This window comes from Diceros bicornis, chromosome 4 (genome assembly GCF_020826845.1).
Source record: "Diceros bicornis minor isolate mBicDic1 chromosome 4, mDicBic1.mat.cur, whole genome shotgun sequence".
Taxonomy (NCBI): Eukaryota; Metazoa; Chordata; class Mammalia; order Perissodactyla; family Rhinocerotidae; genus Diceros; species Diceros bicornis.
This window is the reverse complement of record NC_080743.1, coordinates 59,687,961-59,706,139: the sequence shown is the minus strand read 5'-3', so window position 1 is coordinate 59,706,139 and position 18,179 is coordinate 59,687,961. Positions and strand designations below refer to the sequence as shown.

General features: G+C 51.1%; 1 protein-coding gene across 3 annotated transcripts; it reads left to right on the top strand.

The window, feature by feature from the left end:
- The first annotated feature begins 387 nt into the window (after positions 1-387).
- On the top strand, positions 388-17,883 carry UBQLN4 (ubiquilin 4). 3 transcript variants are annotated; one of them, XM_058539422.1, is made up of 11 exons: positions 388-514; positions 2,254-2,405; positions 2,802-3,019; positions 3,583-3,845; positions 5,742-5,900; positions 10,183-10,408; positions 11,520-11,659; positions 12,181-12,264; positions 12,422-12,537; positions 12,735-12,921; positions 16,940-17,883. In XM_058539422.1, exons 1-11 carry the CDS (start codon positions 407-409, stop codon positions 16,955-16,957), a joined length of 1,671 nt encoding a protein of 556 aa, XP_058395405.1. In that variant the 5' UTR covers positions 388-406; the 3' UTR covers positions 16,958-17,883. The 3 variants fall into 3 exon arrangements, with proteins under 3 accessions (XP_058395405.1, XP_058395403.1, XP_058395404.1); XM_058539420.1 differs by lacking the exon at positions 16,940-17,883 and adding an exon at positions 14,671-16,536; XM_058539421.1 differs by lacking the exon at positions 16,940-17,883 and adding an exon at positions 14,011-14,641.
- Positions 17,884-18,179: the final 296 nt, after the last annotated feature.

Genomic DNA, 18,179 nt, shown 5'->3' with positions numbered 1-18,179 from the left:
TTACCCGCGGAGGGGGCGGGGGCCGCTTTGGACCGAAGGGGACCTCAGCGCGGCTCGGGCCGGCTAGGATGGGCGGTGGTCTCTCGCGGGGAGCTCGCCCCCGCCCCCACAATGAAGGACTCTCCCGCCCCCGCCCCGAGCCCCTCCAGGGGCCACCCCCCAGCGAGGCCCTGTCCAGGCTGCCGGACCCCGGGCTCGGCCTAGGGCGGACCCCGCTGCAGTGCCCCCCCCGGTCCGCCCGGGGCGCTGTGGTTGCGGCGGGTCCGGAGGGGGCGACGAAGCCTTGGGGAAGGGAGGGGAGGGGAGAGGGGAGGGTTGGAGGCGCCGGAGCCGGGCCGGCCGGGCGGGCGGGGAGGAGGAGGAGGAGCCGGGGCGGGCTGGCGGGCGGCCGGGTGGCGGCGGCGGCATGGCGGAGCCGAGCGGGGCCGAGACGAGGCCCCCCATTCGGGTCACCGTCAAGACCCCCAAAGACAAGGAGGAAATTGTGATCTGCGATCGAGCCTCGGTCAAGGAGGTAATAAGGGTGGCGGGGGGGTGAGGGGAGCGCGAAGGAGGGGTCTGCGAAGAGAGGGGGTGGCTTAGAGACGGTCGGGTGTACCGGAGGGCCAGGGAGAGGAGGGCGGGGGCCCAGCAGGCGCTCGGAGGAGCGGGAGGGAAGCAGAGGAGGGTTGAGGGCGTCCTGCGAGGGTAATCTGGGGGAGCGTGGCGCGTGTTGGGGAAGGGAGGCCGGGGTTTGCCTTGTGGCCTGGGCTGGGGGCGTGGTGGAGTGTGGGGAGGAGACACCTTGCACGGGGAAGGGGGAAGGACCCTGGGTTTGAGGGTAGTGTGCGTCCCGGTTACTGGTCGGGGTTCGAGGCACCGAGGCAGAGTTGGGGCCGGGCGAGGGGCGCCGGCGGAGAGCTCCGGGCGCCTACTGTGTGCCCCAGAGAACGCCCCTGCCTTCTCTGACGCCTGGGCGGCGGGGGGCGGATTCCCTCTGCCCAGATCCTTCCTACTCTTTCCAATCAAGGTGGTTACATTTGGTTCTAAGCCCCTCTGGGATTTACAGTGTGCAGTAGGTGCTCAATAAAAATATGTTGAATGAGTGAATGAGGGAATATTGCCTGTGTTCCACCCCCCTGTGGCTTCTCCAGAATTTCACATAGGCGGGGCTTGAGATAGGCCATCTGGTTGGAAGGGAGGGATCTGGAAGCTCCCTTTGCTCAGCAAGTGCACTGTTTTTACTTAGAGTGTATGTTTTGTTTTGTTTTAGGAGGGGCTGATAGATTTGGGGAGTCTAACTCTCCCCAAGCCAGTCTTTTGTGCCATCGCTGCCCCCACCTTTAGAAAATGACTACAGTCCAGAATTTAAATACTTTTCCCTGCAAAACTGAATTTGTAATCAGCTCTAATTGAGAGGCAGTGTGTTTCGTTAAGAGCCTAGGATTTGGCATCAAGACCTGAGTTTCATTCTCCCCGGGGCAAGTTACCTAACTCCTCTGATCCTCAGTTTTCTCATCTTTAAAATGGAGATAATAATTAATATGTATTTCATGGGACTTAGACTCTTAACTCGTGAATAGTTAGTGATCTATTTGTTGTAGTTGTTACAAGAACGCTGCAAATAAAAGGAGGAGAGAAATTTGGAGTCTGAGAAGAGAATGCTGAAGGGAGACAAGGTGTGGGTCCAAGGCTGTTGAAGGAACTGGGATGCAGAGAGCTGCCCAAGGCAGTACCCTCACAGGGGACTGGTGGAGGGACTGAGGAGAGAGTGGCAGATAGCAGCAAGAGCTTTCTAGGGTGAGAGGCCCTGGGGTAGAGCTGAGAGGGGAGCCTCTCACTGGTCCATCTCCATGGTTAACAAAGGAGCTGCTTATTGCAGCTGGAGGGATGGAGTTGGGACTGCAGAAGGGACTTCCCAGGACTAGCGTTGGGAGCAAGGGCATGCAGAGGCTTTTGTTTTGTTTTGTTTTATAATTTTATTTATTTATTTTTCCCCCAAAGCCCCAGTAGATAGTTGTATGTCATAGCTGCACATCCTTCTAGTTGCTGTATGTGGGACGTGGCCTCAGCATGGCCAGATAAGCGGTGGGTCGGTGCACGCCCGGGATCCGAACCCCAGCCGGGATCCGAACCCCAGCCGCCAGCAGCGGAGTGCGCACACTTAACCGCTAAGCCACCGGGCTGGCCCCAGAGGCTTTTGAAGAAGAGGCAGGGTGACTGGTGGGTGGAGCCCAGGCATCCTCCATAGTGATCTCTGCCTCTTGATCACAGTTCAAAGAGGAAATCTCCAGGAGGTTTAAGGCTCAGCAGGATCAGCTGGTCCTGATCTTCGCAGGCAAGATCCTCAAGGATGGGGACACACTGAACCAGCATGGGATCAAAGATGGGCTCACTGTCCATCTGGTCATCAAAACCCCTCAGAAGTAAGTTCAGGAGAGGAGCAGGTCCAACTTCTGATTGGGCTTCTTTTCCCCATCTGATACTTTCTCACCTGTCACTCAACTGTACCTAGAGGGCCTATGCCACTGGCCTATGAAGGTGGCTTTTGGATGGATTGCTGGACAGCCCTGTGGTCTCCCTCCAGGGGAAGGAACCTGACGTACCTCTCCCAGAATGCCCTGAAGACAGAAGATACTAACTTCTCCCTCCCTCCCTCTGTCTGATTCACTGACTGTGTCCCTGGCATCACCCCACCCCCGCCTCAGGGTTGCAGAGGAGGTGGCTTAGGTCAGGGCAGTAGCTGCCCAGCAAACTCTAGATTGTTGTCTTCTCTCTTCTTGTGATCACTTCACCTAGGACTTGTCTTTCTCTGTCCTCAGGGCTCAAGATCCAGCTGCTGCCACTGCTTCTTCCCCCTCCACTCCAGACCCTGCCTCAGCACCCTCCACCACGCCTGCTTCACCCGCCACCCCTGCCCAGCCCTCCACCTCTGGCAGTGCCACTTCAGATGCTGGCAGTGGAAGCCGGAGGAGCAGTGGGGGGGGTCCCTCCCCAGGGGCTGGGGAGGGACCTCCCAGTGCTACTGCATCCATACTCTGTAAGCCCTTAGGGAGGAGGGCACAGTCCTGTTTTGGGCTGGGGAGTGGGAGAGAGCCAAGAGGAGCCAAAAACATGGTCCTTGTTCCTGGTCTGGTGGGGATAGGAGACCCCTGGACATAGAATTCCAGATATTGGTATTTGAGCCAAGTAGGGGAGGAAACCAGTCTGTGAGTGCTTCACTGAGGAGAGGAGCATGGCTAAATGTTGAGAGTGAAGGGAGAAATGGGGCTGGGGATGTGGGGAACCTTGGGTGAGGATATTGGAGTTTGGGGAAAAAGTGGGTCCAACCGTAGCCAGTTGGGGAATATTTATTTACTCATTCAACAGGCCATCACTGGTGCCCTCTCTGTGCTCAATACTCTGCCCGGCTCTCAGTCTCTGCCATCAAAGAGCTCTCAGTCTAGTAGGCTAACATCTCTTTCCAGCAGTGGATCAGGCCTGGGGCTGTGGGAATGATGTGAGAAGCAGAGGGGGCCTGTCCCAGAGACCTGAATTCAGTGGCTCTGGCCAGGTGGGGGAAGGGCTCTTGCAGCAGACTGTGACGCTGCCCCCTCCCCACAGCTGGCTTTGGGGGCATCCTGGGCCTGGGCAGCCTGGGCCTGGGCTCTGCCAACTTCATGGAACTGCAGCAGCAGATGCAGAGGCAGCTCATGTCCAATCCCGAGATGCTGTCACAGATCATGGAGAACCCCCTGGTCCAGGACATGATGTCTAACCCCGACCTGATGCGTCACATGATCATGGCCAACCCCCAGATGCAGCAGCTGATGGAGCGGAACCCCGAGATCAGCCACATGCTCAACAACCCCGAGCTCATGAGGCAGGTGGGTCTGAGAGAAGGTTGGAGGGGTGGGTGGTGGAGGACACCTGGCACCCAGCCTTGCCCTGCCTAGCATTTTCCCACCTTGTCCTAACTTGAACTGTTCATTCAGTCATTCAGCAGCTGTGTTTTGCACACTGGGGGTACAGTGATGGAAAGACACAGGCCTAGCTTTCCAGGAACTTATGGTCTCAAAGGGAAGTGGGACAAGTAAGCAGGCAATTATAATACAGCAGGATTGGTGCTATCATAGAGATAGTCACAGCATCCCCTAGGAGCACAGAAAAGGGCCCCTGACTCGACCCTGGGGCTCAGAGGAGGCCTCCTAGAGGAAGTGTCACCCAAGCTGAGACCCAAAGAAGGAAGAATGAGCCAGAGGAAGAAAAAGAGAAGAGTGTTCAGGGCCGAGGGACAACAAGTACAAAGGCTTGGGAGTAAAAGACAGTAGGATGTTCGGGGAGCATTGTGGCTGGGCAGGGCTGGGTGGGTGAGGGAGACCCAGGGGACGCAGTTCTGTGTTGGTCTTTGGGAGCTCCGTCTCGGCCCAATCCACGGGGAGACAAGGATAGACAGTCTCAGTAGAGCTAATGCTGGATTTACTAGAAGATAAGTTCCGTAAGAACAAGGATTTGCAAGTGTTTTGTTTACTGTCTAGAACAGTGCCTGGTACATAGCTGTCACTCAGTAAATACTTATCAAGGGGCCGGCCCCATGGCATAGTGGCTAAGTGCGCCCGCTCCGCTGCCGGCAGCCCGGGTTCGAATCCTGGGCGCGCACCGACGCACCGCTTGTCAGGCCATGCTGTGGTGGCGTCCCACATAAAGGAAGGAAGATGGGCATGGATGTTAGCTCAGGGCCAGTCTACCTGAGCAAAAAAAAAAAAGAAAAAAGAGGAGGATTGGCATGGATGTTAGCTCAGGGCTGATCTTCCTCACAAAAGAAAAAAAAAACTTATTGAGTGAATGAATCGGGATAAGAGATCAGAGTCTTGTCTTAGACGTAAAGGTGTCTTAGAAGAGGGAAGTGTGGAGCAAATTTGGGAAGAAGGACAGGGGAAGCATTCCAGGTTGCATGAGGACAAGAAGTAGCTGTGCCCATTTTTTCTATCATGCACTGCTGTCTGTCCCCTGGAGTTGACACAGGCCACCCCTAATTGAGAGTGAGCCATTAGCTCCAAAAAGAAAGCCCCCATCCTCACTGTTTCTCAAGATTCAGTCAGGCCAAGACCTGGGGGGCGGTGTTGAGAGTGTCAGTAGCATTGTCCCAGCTTGAATCCTTTCCCTCCCCGACTGTGGTCATTTACCAGGCTCCACAGTATGGCCTTGATCAGACAGACCAACCTGGCCTTGAAACCTGGCTCCTCCACTAACTGGCTGTGTGTCCCCCAGGCTGTGAGTCTCTGAGCTTATTTTCTCATCTGCAGAGTAGTGACAGAAATACCTCCTGGGGATGGTTGTTATGGGGATTAAATGACTTGAATTCTGTAAATTGCTTAGTCCAGTGCCTGTGTGTAGTATATGTAGTTTGTAGATGTTAATTTTCTCTTCTGCCTCCTCCCCTTTTTTGTGTCTTTTCTTACTCAATTTCCTTGTGCTCCCTGACACTTCTGAGGACCCCCTGAACCTGAGGGAGCGAAGCTTCTGCCCTCACCCCATCTGGGATCATTGTTCTCCACTAGAAAAAGCCAACCAGAATACCCACAAGGACGCAGGGTTGGAGCCAAGATGAGGGACAGTAGAGAAAGGAAGCCCAGTTCAACCTACTCCCTGCCACTGTGGGGCAGTTCCTGGGCCCTGGGCCCTGGTCCTGATGCAGACCCCTTCCTCAGGGCCCACGCATTTCCAAGCTTGGTGCTCCCCTGGTTCCAGGGCCCATTCTGTCTCTCTCCCTTCTCCACTAGACAATGGAGCTTGCTCGGAATCCAGCCATGATGCAGGAGATGATGCGGAACCAGGACCGGGCCCTGAGCAACCTGGAGAGCATCCCCGGAGGGTATAATGCCCTCCGCCGCATGTACACAGACATCCAGGAGCCCATGTTCAGTGCTGCCCGGGAACAGGTGGGGCCAGGGATGGGGGCAGTGGGAGGGCTGTCTGGGCTCGGGATTCCCTTCCCCCAGACCCAGGCAAGCCTGGGGTGCTGTCCGCTCCTCTTTCCTTCCCCAGCCCCCTAAGGGAAGACCTTGGCTTGAGAGCAATTCTCACAGTGCATAGCCAGGGATGGTCCAACTTGGCATGGGACTGAGGCACTAGGGCAAAAGACGGCAGAGTTCCTCAGGGAAGTGGGCGAGGTGTAGTGTCCAAGGAATTTGACTGTTGTTCTGACAGATTTCTTGCACCAGGGGCTCAAAGGTTGTGAGGCAGATCTGGGGTCAAACAGCCGAGCCTAGCACAGTGTGTCTCAAGTGTGGCCCATGGATCACCTGCATCAGAATCACCTGGGGAGGTTGTTAATAATGAGATTCCTCGTCCTCACCTTTGAGCTACTTATTGAATCAATCCCTGGAATCAGGCTCTGGGAATATGCACTTTTAAAAATGCTTTATGAATTCTTTCCAAATAGACAAAAAGTATAGATAAAAATAGAGCATTCTCTTGTACCCATGTTGCCCTAACATGTTGCCATTCAGTGCCTTTTTTAAAGTTTAATTTAATTTTAAAGTTTAATTTTAAAGTTTAAGTTCTTTTTTAAAGTTTAATTTACATTAAATATGTTATATATTTACATATTTCAAAATTCAAAAGGTACACAAATAAACAAAAGGGTATTGGGGCCGGCCGGGTGGCGCAGTGGTTAAGTGCACGTGCTCCGCTTTGGCCGCCCAGGGTTTGCAGGCTCGGATCCCTGGCGCGCACCAGTGCACCGTTTGTCAAACCATGCTGTGGCGACCTCCCATATAAAGCAGAGGAAGATGGGCACAGATGTTAGCCCTGGGCCAATCTTCCTCAGCAAAAAGAGGAGGATTGGCATTGGATGTTAGCTCAGGGCTGCTCTTCCTCACAAAAAACAACAACAAAAAAACAAACAAACAAAAAGGGTATTAAAAAGAATGGAAAGGTATACAAAATGGATCCTTCTATTTTTGTCTCCCAGCCACCTCTTTTCTATCCCAGAAGTGACGAATATTGTTAGTATTTTGGTTTTTTTCCTAAACATATTTAATATTTGCAAATGAGACACTACGGATAGAATTGCAGCCTTCACGTACCCCTCCTCCACCTTATACCCTTCTCCCTCTCCAGAGCTAACTACCACCCTGAGCTACCTAGGTTCTCTACTTCTCCTAGCTAACTACCATTTTGATCCTTTTATTACCTATGTATGTACCCATAAATAATCTATAGTATTGTTCTGCATATTTTTCAACATTTAGAAGTGGTATGCTGTTCATATGATTTTTAAATTGCTTTTTAAAAACATTTTTTAAATGTTTTATTGAAGAATAATATAGCGACAGAAAGGTGCACATATCAGAAATGTACAGCTTGATGGATTATCACAAACTGAGCACAGCCCCCTAACCAGCGCCCAGGTGGGAGGGTGGGCTCTTGCATGGCTTTTTCCTGTGGAAAGGAAAAAGCGCCATATTCTGAGTGACCTGTGTTATCCCAATGGATTCCTTGTTTGTGCCGTCTCTGTCCTACACCAGGTCTCCCCAAATGAGTGTGTCTTGCTGACTCTACTCAGTCCCACTGGTGTGTTTGTCTGTCCCTGCGATGATACCACCTTATCCTAATTAAGTCTGGGCATCTGGTAGAGTGAATCCCCCGCCTTATTCTTCAGCATCATCTTGGTTATTCTTGGCATTGCTCTTTCAGATTTTAGACAGTGCTCGTAGGGATCAACTATGAATTTTTAAAGGAATTTATTTGTTTATTTTAAATTTTATTTTATTCAGGTATTTAATTAAAAATGTATATCAGGGGCCGGCCCGGTGGCGCAAGCGGTTGGGTGCGCGCGCTCCGCTGCGGTGGCCCGGGGTTCGCTGGTTCGGATCCCGGGCGCGCACCGACGCACTGCTTTGGCAAGCCATGCTGTGGCGGCGTCACATATAAAGTGGAGGAGGATGGGCACGGATGTTAGCCCAGGGCCGTCTTCCTCGGCAAAAAAAAAAAAGAGGAGGATTGGCGGATGTTAGCACAGGGCTGATCTCCTCACAAAAAAAAAAATAATAAAATAAATAAAAATGTATATCAAACTAATGCATGCACTTGGTTAAAAAAAAATCAAGTAGTTGAGAAAGGCTTATAAAAAGTGCTCCAGGTAATTCTGATGCACACGAAGGTGTGAGAACCACTGGTTTAGCTAAAAGAACATAGCATTTGGCATCAGCAAACCTGGGTTCAAATATCTGTTCCACTATATTTTAGTGGTGTGATTTTAAGCGCGTTGCTTAACCTCTCTAAGTCTTAGCTTCCTCATTTTCAAAATGGAGACAATATATTATAGCAGTGGTTCTTGATCATCTTGGTCTCAAGATCCCTTTATACCCTTAAAAATTACTGAGGATCCTAAAGAGGAAGTTTTTGTGGTTAGATCTATCGATATTCACTGCATCTGAAATTAAAACAGAAATTTAAAAAAGTATTTATTAATTCATTTAAAAATAATAAATCCATTACACGTGAACATAAATAGCGTATTCTTTTGAAAAATAACTTTATTTTCCAGAACAAAACTTTAGAGGAAAAAATGGCCTTGTTTTATATTTTTGCAGATCTCTTTAATGTCTGGCTTACTACAAGACAGCAGGATTCTCAGATCTGCTTCTGCATTAAGTTCGTTGCAGTGTCACACGTTATGTAGCCTTTGGAAAACTCCACTGAATACTCATGCGAGAATGAGAGAAAAAGGCAAACAACATCTTAGAATTATAAAAAGAGTTTTAAACCTTGCAGGAGTCCTAGGACCACACTTTGAGAACTGGTGTATTAGAGGGATATTGTAAACATGAGAATAAATGTGTCAGGCACACAGTAGGTGCTCAGTAAATGGCAGCTGGTATACCTATGGGGAGTTGAGGAAAAGCGATTCAGTCCTTAGGGTGCACCGGGGAGAACGAAGTAAGACCCAGAACTAGATGGGGTTGGGTGCAAGGCAAGATATGAGAACAGGAAATCTGAAACAGGGTGAAAGACTGAAACTGTGGTGCATGAATCCTGGCCTGCAAGCCCTGTTATCTGAACAGGCATCTGGTAAGGCAAAGGAACCACAGCTCAGAGCAGGAGAGTCCTTGGTCAGCCCAGGTCCCCATGACCTGCTTTGAATAAACAGGAAAAGTGACTGGATATGAAACCCCATGGTGGGGAGGGGCTGAGGCTACTCAGCTACCTCCTGCTTAGGTCAAGACTGCCTAGGAACTCAGGGGAAGGAGGCTAAGTTAGGGAAATAGGGTCTGGGACTCCATCAGCAAGCGCCCCTTGGACAGAGCTCTTTCCTGGATGCTGGCGGGTCCAGAGGAAGGAGGTTCAGGTGCCACCTTGGGCAGCACACCATATGATGGGGTGCGGACCCTGAGACAATGCTCGGTGACACAGTGGGGGGCCTGGTGCTGAGGGGGACTGCTTAGCTGAAGCAGCCAGTACGAGGAGATAGGCTAGGGGGAGAGAGGAGAAGGAGGAGAAGACCCAGGGAGGGCGTGCTCAGCCAGAGATGTGCTCCACTAAGGGGCTCCATTGGTGTGCCTGGATGGACAGAATGCCACTTAGGGGACCTGGGGAGTGAGGGAGAGGGTTCTGGGGAGTTAGTATTGGACCCAGGTGGCTGGAAAGCGGGAAGCTAGAGGCAGATGAAGGTTGAAGTACAGAGCCAGCTCCCATCAAGCCAGCCATTACTTATTGAGCACCTACTAGTGTCAGGGGCAGGAGGGAAGGGGAGGGATACAAAGGTGAACCAGACATTGTCTCTGCCCCTTAAGAGCTGAGGAAAACGAATACCTCGCTACACACTGGGAAAGTTGGTGTAAAGTACTATGGGGCACAGGAAACTAGAGACCAAATACTTAGAAGCACCAAGGGAGATGGGAAGTTTCCAATTATCTGAGGGGTTCAGTTATCTAGTCATTAGCATCAACCAGTTGCCACCCTGAAGGATGAGAGTGGAGCTGCCCATTGTGGGGCCACAAATTGAGCTGAGGACCTCCAAGGTCTTAGCTCCCTCTCCCCTCCGGGGTCTTAGCTCCCTCTCCCCTCCAAGGTCCTAGCTCCCTCTCCCCTCCAGGGTCTTAGGTCTCTCTCCCTTTCCTGGGGAAGGGGAGGCTATTAGGTGAGAGGAAAGAAAGGGCCTAGCCCTTGTCCCTGATTTGTTTCAGTCCTTAACCCAAAACCTTTCCCTCCTCCCAGTTTGGCAACAATCCCTTCTCTTCCCTGGCCGGGAACTCCGACAGCTCGTCCTCCCAGCCTCTGCGGACTGAGAATCGAGAGCCCCTCCCTAACCCCTGGAGCCCCTCGCCCCCCACCTCCCAGGCCCCCGGGTCCGGTGGGGAGGGCACCGGAGGATCGGGGACCAGCCAGGTGCACCCGACAGTCTCGAACCCCTTTGGGATCAATGCGGCTAGCCTGGGGTCAGGTATGTCCTAGGGTGGAAGGAGCTTAGTGGGGTCACCAGGGCAGTCCCTCTGCCCCAGGACTGAATGGGGTTCACACAGCTCCAGAATATTGAAGACAGAGGTGAGAATGTAATTGAAGCCACAGAGGGGGCTCTGCAGCCTGGGGTAGTGGCTCCACCTCTAGGGGGTGAGAGTTGGTCTGGCCATGTCCTGATGTCCCTGACAGTGACCTAAGTAATGGCTCATGAATCAACCAGGCCCCACCTCCTAAGCTCTTTCAGCACTGCTGGTACTATCCAGTATAAATGGGTCAGACTGGGGAGGGTGGTGTGGGAAAGGAATCAGGGCAGACCTGGGGACAGGCAGATGTGAGGCTGGGGGAGAAGGATGTGCAGAGCTGCCGTGTACAGAAGTGCAGACTATGCACTGCATAACCCTGGGGGATGCCCCATTTATCTGGACTATGACTATATAGGTGACCCTGGGGATGTCATTGGTAGATGCCCTGATTTCTCTGAACTCTGGGGGACACCTTGATTGGGACAGTCCCTTCCCCTCTATGTGCTTCAGTTCCCTTATTTATAAAATAAGGGACTTGAAGCTGATCCATGGTTTTAAAATTGTGCTCCTGAGTCCTGGGGGGTCTGGACCATCTCCAGGATGAGGGAGGACCAAATAGGAGAGGTTCCAGTCTTCCTACCCCAGCTCCAACCAGACCATTGACATACTTGCTTTCTGAGTGAGATTTGGTTTGAGGAAACGGTCTCTGCAGCTAAGACAAGTTTGAAAACTATTGATCTAGGTGATCTTTAGTCAAATCCTTTCCAACTCTGACATTATCTGAGCTTGTGGCTGAAACAGTCCAGAGGGGCATGAATCAGACCCAGTTTCCAACTGGCTTGTCCTTAGCAGAGTAGATGGGAAAGGGGCCAGGCCAAGGCAGAGCGAGATGGCCTTGGAGTCAGGAGAGACATGGACCCACACCCCAGTATGTGAGGGCCCATTTTACTGTTGTCTTTCTGAGTTTTGTCACCTCTCAGGGTCTGAAGTAAGGTAGATTGAAGTGAGGCAGCTGGTTACCATCTGGACCCCTTTTCTCCTGTTGTGTTCGTTTTTTCCTCCTTGTCCTAGGGATGTTCAACAGCCCGGAAATGCAGGCCCTCCTCCAGCAGATCTCTGAGAACCCCCAGCTGATGCAGAACGTAATCTCAGCCCCCTACATGCGGAGCATGATGCAGACGCTCGCACAGAACCCCGACTTTGCTGCTCAGGTATGGAACTGGCACAAGGGGAAATGTTGGGGGCAGTTACTTGTGGTCAAAGCACTCTGGAGCCAGACTGCCTGGGTTTGTGTCTCCAACTCTGCCGCTTCCTAGCTTTCACGCTCTGCCACTTCCTAGCTGTGAAAGCTAAGCAAGTTCTTTAACCTCCCAGTTCCTCATCTGTAAAGTGGTGATAACAGTAGTTCCTGCCTCATAGAGTTGTGAGGGTTAAATGAGTTAATACATACAAAGTGCAAGAACGTGGCATGGCACATAGTAAGCACTGTGTACTCGGAAATGTTAGCTATCATCTTCTTCAGACCAGGGCTGAGCAGCCTGGCTCCTGAAACTCATCACTGCCCAGAGTGTAGTTCTGTTTCCTCTCGCTGTCCCACCTAGGCCTTCAGGATACTTTGGAAAAGCTGGCCAGATTTCCTACAGTGGTAGGGGTGCTGAGGGAGACTGAGGCTGTAGGGGAATTCTTAGGGTGGGTAGGCCCAGGCCTCCCCCTACTCCCTTCACCCTGGCAGATGATGGTGAACGTGCCGCTCTTCGCGGGGAACCCCCAGCTGCAGGAGCAGCTCCGCCTGCAGCTCCCGGTCTTCCTGCAGCAGGTGAGTGCGGGGTGGAGGTTGAGGGCAGCAGGTGGACCCTGAAGCCCAATGGGTGGAACTTAAGGGAGGGGGCAGAACTCGGCTCTGGACTCAGGATTTAGGCTGCCTCTCGTGTCCTGCCACCTCCGGGTGCCTTTCTCTGCTCGTTTCCCACCAGATGCAGAACCCGGAGTCGCTCTCCATCCTTACCAATCCCCGCGCCATGCAGGCGCTGCTGCAGATCCAGCAGGGACTGCAGACCTTGCAGACCGAGGCCCCCGGGCTGGTACCCAGGTGAGGGTTGGGGACAAGTGGGCAGCAAGGTTCTGGCTCTTCCTCCCCTTTGACCTCCCTCTGCCACTGTCTGAGCAGCCATTGTGTCTCTGAGGGTCTGTTTTCCTGTGTCCTCCAACCGCTTTTCCTTCCGGATCTCACATTCCCATCCCTTTCTCAGAGGCCATCTCCTACCTCTTGGTCTCTCCTGCCTGCAGCCTTGGCTCCTTTGGGATGTCCCGGACCCCAGCACCCTCGGCAGGCAGCAACGCCGGCTCTGCACCCGAGGCCCCCACCTCCTCGCCAGCCCCACCAACCACGTCTTCTCCAACAGGGGCTTCCAGTGCTCAGCAGCAGCTCATGCAACAGATGATCCAGCTTTTGGCTGGAAGTGGAAACTCACAGGTACATGGGGCAGCAGGGCTGGCAGTGGGACCCCCACTTGCATCCTGGTGGTGTTAAGGATGGCAATAGAATGGAGACAGCAGAGCAGGCTTTGGCGTCAGCCCGACCTGGCATTAGATCTGGTCTGCCACTCTCTAGCCTTGGGCAAGTTACCAACCTTCCCGAAGTTCAGTTTCCACAGCTGTAAAATGGAGATGAGAATAGAAATAGCATTTACCAGGTGCTGGGTACTCTTCTATATGCCTTCTGTGTGAGAGCTCATTATGCTTTATTCCTCACAACAGCTTTGTGAGGAAGCTATTGTTATTTTTTCTTTGTTACAAAAGGGAAAAACTGAGGTCCAGAGAGGTTAAGTGGCTTGCTCAGAGACACATAGCTAGTAAGTTGTGGAGCCAAGATTCTTTTTTTTTTTTTGGTGAGGAAGATCAGCTCTGAGCTAACATCCATGCCAATCCTCCTCTTTTTGCTGAGGAAGACTTGCCCTGGGCTAACATCCATGCCCATCTTCCTCTACTTTATATGGGACCCTGCCACAGCATGGCCTGACAAGCGGTGCATTGGTCCCCGCCTGGGATCCAAACTCGGGCCGGCAGCAGCAGAGCGTGCACACTTAACCGCTACGCCACAGGGCTGGCCCCTGGAGCCAAGATTCAAATCAAGGCATGCTGGCTCCAGAATTTACTCTTTTTGCCACTATGTTATAACACTTCTGCTTATATCAAAGGATTCTTTTGATAATTAAAGCAGCCTCCATCTCTGAGACTGGAGAGGAGGACTCTGGGAGGTGAGGTGACTAGAGCCCTGGGCCACAAGTCAAGGCCAGGGGTTTGGGGGAGGAGCAGAGGTGGCCTTGGGTGAACCCCTTAACCTTTCTCTGGCCTCCGTGACTCATCTGGGAAAAGCCTTTCAACAGAAATGTAAGTGCCCCACTCTGTGCACGGCCCTGAGAGAGCTGGACCAAGTGATCGCCAAGGCCCAGTCCAGCTTCAATGCTGTGGACTAATGAGGAGCAGCACGGAGCCCAGGAGAGGGTTGTTGTACTGCATGTCAGGGGCCTCTGTGACTGACTTGCTCTGTGACCCTTGGCAGGTCCTTTCCTTCTCTGGAGCTCACTTTCCCCCTGTCAGCGGCCAGGTGGCCTGTGATTGCTGGGCTCCTTCCAGCTCTGAGCCTTCCGTTCCTGAACTAGGCTAGTGCTTCTAAACATCCCTTGGGAAAACATTCTAGGAGATGTTTATAGGAGTGTCAAAAATTAAAAGCCTTCTCATTTGTGAAACTGTGTTTGTTGATTGGTTAAACAAAATTAAACAGGTTCTTTCTTTCCTGGGGCCCTTCTCTGGCCTTTACTATCGCTACCTGTGTGATGACTGCCAGGAGGGGTTTGGAGGCAGTCAGGACATCTTATCCAAATCAAAGCATCTTATCAACCACAGAGCATTTGGCTTTTGGAGTGCGTGTTAACATCTCCAGAGTGTTGATGGAAAGCAGTTAGGAATATAGGCTAATCTAGGCCTGTTACTTTGAAATTTTAAGAAAGATACCCCCGCCTTATTATTACACAGTGGTTTAGTGACTTGGGACACAGGCTCCTTGGCCCTTATTTGCAGCTCATCCCTTCCTGCCCCACTGGCTGACTTTGAGGATGTTTGAGAAGACCTACTGGTCTTCTCTCCATTATAAACTCTCAGATCCAGATAGGCCCCCCCAAGGTTGGTCCTGTGCCCACTTCACAAGACCTGTCCCCTCCAGGTGCAGACGCCAGAAGTGAGATTTCAGCAGCAGCTGGAGCAGCTCAACTCCATGGGCTTCATCAATCGTGAGGCCAACCTGCAGGCCCTGATTGCCACAGGAGGGGACATCAACGCAGCTATCGAGAGACTCCTGGGCTCTCAGCTCTCCTAACCCCTGGGCCCATGCCTCCTGCCTCTCCCTTCCCTGGACGCCAGCATTTGGTTCCTCTGTCAGTCCCTACTCTCTACAGCTTGTCAGCCCTTCTGTCTTCTCCCTGATCCTCTCCAGACAGCAGGGTGACTGTAGAGGCATGGGCCCCAACCCCGTAGCTCTGTCTGAGAATTTTGGCTTTACTTCTACATCTCTTACAGAATCTTCTCTCCTGGTCCTGCTTGAGCAGAGCTGTTTAAACAATTCAGTTTTGTTGATTGGCCCCACCTCCATGCCCCAAACCACCTTTTGCAATCTTCAAACTTCTCACTGGCAGTGCAGAGTTGAAGGAGGAGACAGCTATCTGGTTTACTGAAACAGAGTCTTCCATCTGTCCCACTAGGGTTTTGCTTGTCTTATGTTTGCTTTGGGTAATTCTCTTCCTTCTTTCTCTCCCCTCATCCCCTCCCACCTCCACCTAACCAATGCTAGAATTTCATGCTCTGAAGGAGAGGCAGGGGAAACAGGCTATGATTTTCCTTCTCACCCCCTATTCTGGTCACTTCATTTAGCACTTTTTCGTGGGGTCTGTTGCAACTTCCAGTGGGAAGAAGATGCCTGTTCTCCCTGTCTGAAGGGGGAGATGAGACACAGCCCTCTGGACAGGGAATTAACAAGCGCTGGACCAGCCCAGTGGAGGTTGGTGAGAGGAGGAGGGAATGAGATTTTTCTGGAAGAAGGGAATGGAGAAAACAGCCTGAGTAAAAGGCTTAGAAGTTGGAATTGACAATTGGGGAGCGGAAGCACTAAGAGCTCTTTTAGGCAGGAGAGTCCAGGCTCAGGCCTGGCAGAGGAGACTTAGAGATGCTAATGGAACTTGAGTTGAAGAAAGGGGCTCAATGAAGCTAAGTGATATGGCTCCAAGGGGTCGTATTGGCTCTGTTTCCTCAAACACATGCTTATATACACACTCACACACACATTTCCATGAACCCAGGACCTGCCTGTGTCCCCAGATGCTAGTGATTTGAGCCCCCCTCAAAAGACATGAAGAGGATTGGGGTCTTTCTCAGCAGTGGGTGTGTGTGGTTGGGTGGGTGGGTGCATGCATGCACGCAAGCATACACGTGCATGTGAATTGAGTAGGAGGGTGGATTCTTTGTTGATCTCTGGTTCAGAGCTCTCTCCCACCAGAGAGAAGTAAGCAAAAGGGCCAGTCTAGGGCAGGAATACATACAGCCCGGAGAGCTAGGTCCTGTGGGCCTCTGGATGCTGGGTAACCCAAGGGTAGTGTGGGTACCCCTTCTGAAGCTGCCAGGGTGGTGACCCTTGTCACCCCTCCCCTCTTGCTTTCAGGGAATAGTAGAGGGGTCTTACCCCCAAGAGCCCCTGGCCTTTGGCATCCTAGTCCCTGCCCTTTGAGTTCTTCATTATTTCCCTCCAGGCCAGAAAGTTCTATTTGAGGAAGCAAAGGAGAGGGTGGCAATGATGACTTTGATCTGGAACTGGACATTGCTCTATTGGAGCACAGAGGAGGCTCATATCACGTCCTCTCTCTGCTACTTAGCTGAGCTGCTTGGAGGACCCATGGCTGAGAATATGGAGGCAAGAGGAACAGAATTTTCTCCAAGTGGGAAAGGGTCCCAAGCAATCCAGAGAGAATGTCTGTGTGGCTTTCCCTCCCCCAACTCCCACACTGGCCTTTGTAAATAAATGGCGTGGTCTTCGTTGTGAGGGTGTCTTGGTGTTTGTTTTCTGGGGGGAGAGGAGGCTGGCTGAAGACAACTTCTTTGTTTTAGAGGGTTTTTATAAAGTGGGATCTAGAGGAATATGAAACTGGGTTCAGTTACCACAGGTGTTATAAAACATTGAAGGTTGAGGGGTAACTGATCATGGGAATATTTATAATTTGTGGTTTAGGAGTGGGAAGGAGTGCATTCTTCCATTCCCCATCCCCAGACCATGATATCAGACACACACACACCCTCCAATAGGACAGGGCAGGGCTGGGAGAGGAATGTATGAAAGGTGTTGGAAAGAGTAATGACACCTAGTGGCAACAAGCACACCCAGTGCCTAGACAGTGGTTTCTAATACCATTCTTCAGTAAAAGGAACCTGGTCTTCTTGGGTTCTAGGACTGGGGCAGGAAATAGACAAGATGTGCATGGAGCATCCTGTAGTGCCAGAAGGTAAGGAAGTGGGGACCGGCCCGGTGGAGTAGCAGTTAAGTGTTCACATTCTGCTTTGGTGGCCCAGGGTTCACCGTTTCGGATCCCAGGCACGGACCTATTCACTGTTCATCAAGCCATGCTGAGGCTACAACTCTACAACTATGATACACAACTATGTACTGGGGCTTTGGGGAGAAAAAAGAAAAAGAGGAAGATTGGCAACAGATGTTAGTGCAGGGCCAAGCTTCCTCAAAAAACAAACAAACAAAAAGTAAGGAAGTGATTTAAAAAAACCCACAATGATGGGGCATGTGAAAGGGACAGAAGAGCCAACTGAAAGAGCTCCCAATGACCAAAGCTGGAAAAATTTGAGCAAAAAAAATAAAGTAGTATAGGATTATAACCCAAAGTGTAAATAAATGTGAATCTGTACTGATACAAATAAGTAATTGAACAAATAAATAAATGGGTGAGAAGAGACAAATTGGTGCAGAAAAATTCCAAACAATTTATGTAAATGGTCTGCCCTCGAGGTGGAGGATAACTCCCCACTCCTCAAGTCTGGGCTACACGTGTCTTTCTTCCAAAGAGTACAGTGTGGAAGGGGGCAGGGCAGGGAGTGACTTGAGAGTGGAGGAATGCTACCTCAACCAGGTGATCAAGGTCAATGATAAATCACGTTGACAGTATGTACTCTTGAGATGACGTGAGTTTACGCAAATGGCATTTTACCTCTGTTTTCTTCCTCCTCCAAACTCATAACCCCGGTCTAATCATGAGAAAAACACCAGACAAATCCCAGTTGAGGGACATTCTACAAAATACCTAACCAGTACTCAAAACTATCAAGGTCATCAAAAACATGGAAAGTCTGAAAAACTGTCACAGTCAAGAGAACCCTAAGGAGACATGACAACTAAATGTAGCATCCTGGATGGGATCCTGGAACAGAACAAGGATATTAGGTAAAAACCAAAGAAATCTGAATACAGTATGGACTTTAGTTAATAAGAATGTATCAGTAGTGGTTTATTAATTGTAACGAATGTACTATACTAATGTAAGATGTTAATGATGGGAAACTGGGTGTGGGGCTTAGGAACTCTCTTTACTATCTTCACAATTTTTCTATAAATCTAAAGTTGATCAAAGTAAAAAGTTTAAGACAAGGCAAGAGAGAAAATAGAATATACAGAACAAATAG

What these genes read in the sequence shown, in the direction of transcription:
- UBQLN4 (XM_058539420.1), top strand. Translation starts at nt 407, where the DNA reads ATGGCGGAGCCGAGCGGGGCCGAGACGAGGCCCCCCATTCGGGTCACC. An exon ending in TCCCGGTCTTCCTGCAGCAG is followed by an intron (nt 12,265 to 12,421) that starts GTGAGTGCGGGG and finishes GTTTCCCACCAG; the next exon opens with ATGCAGAACCCGGAGTCGCT. An exon ending in GCCCCCGGGCTGGTACCCAG is followed by an intron (nt 12,538 to 12,734) that starts GTGAGGGTTGGG and finishes TCCTGCCTGCAG; the next exon opens with CCTTGGCTCCTTTGGGATGT.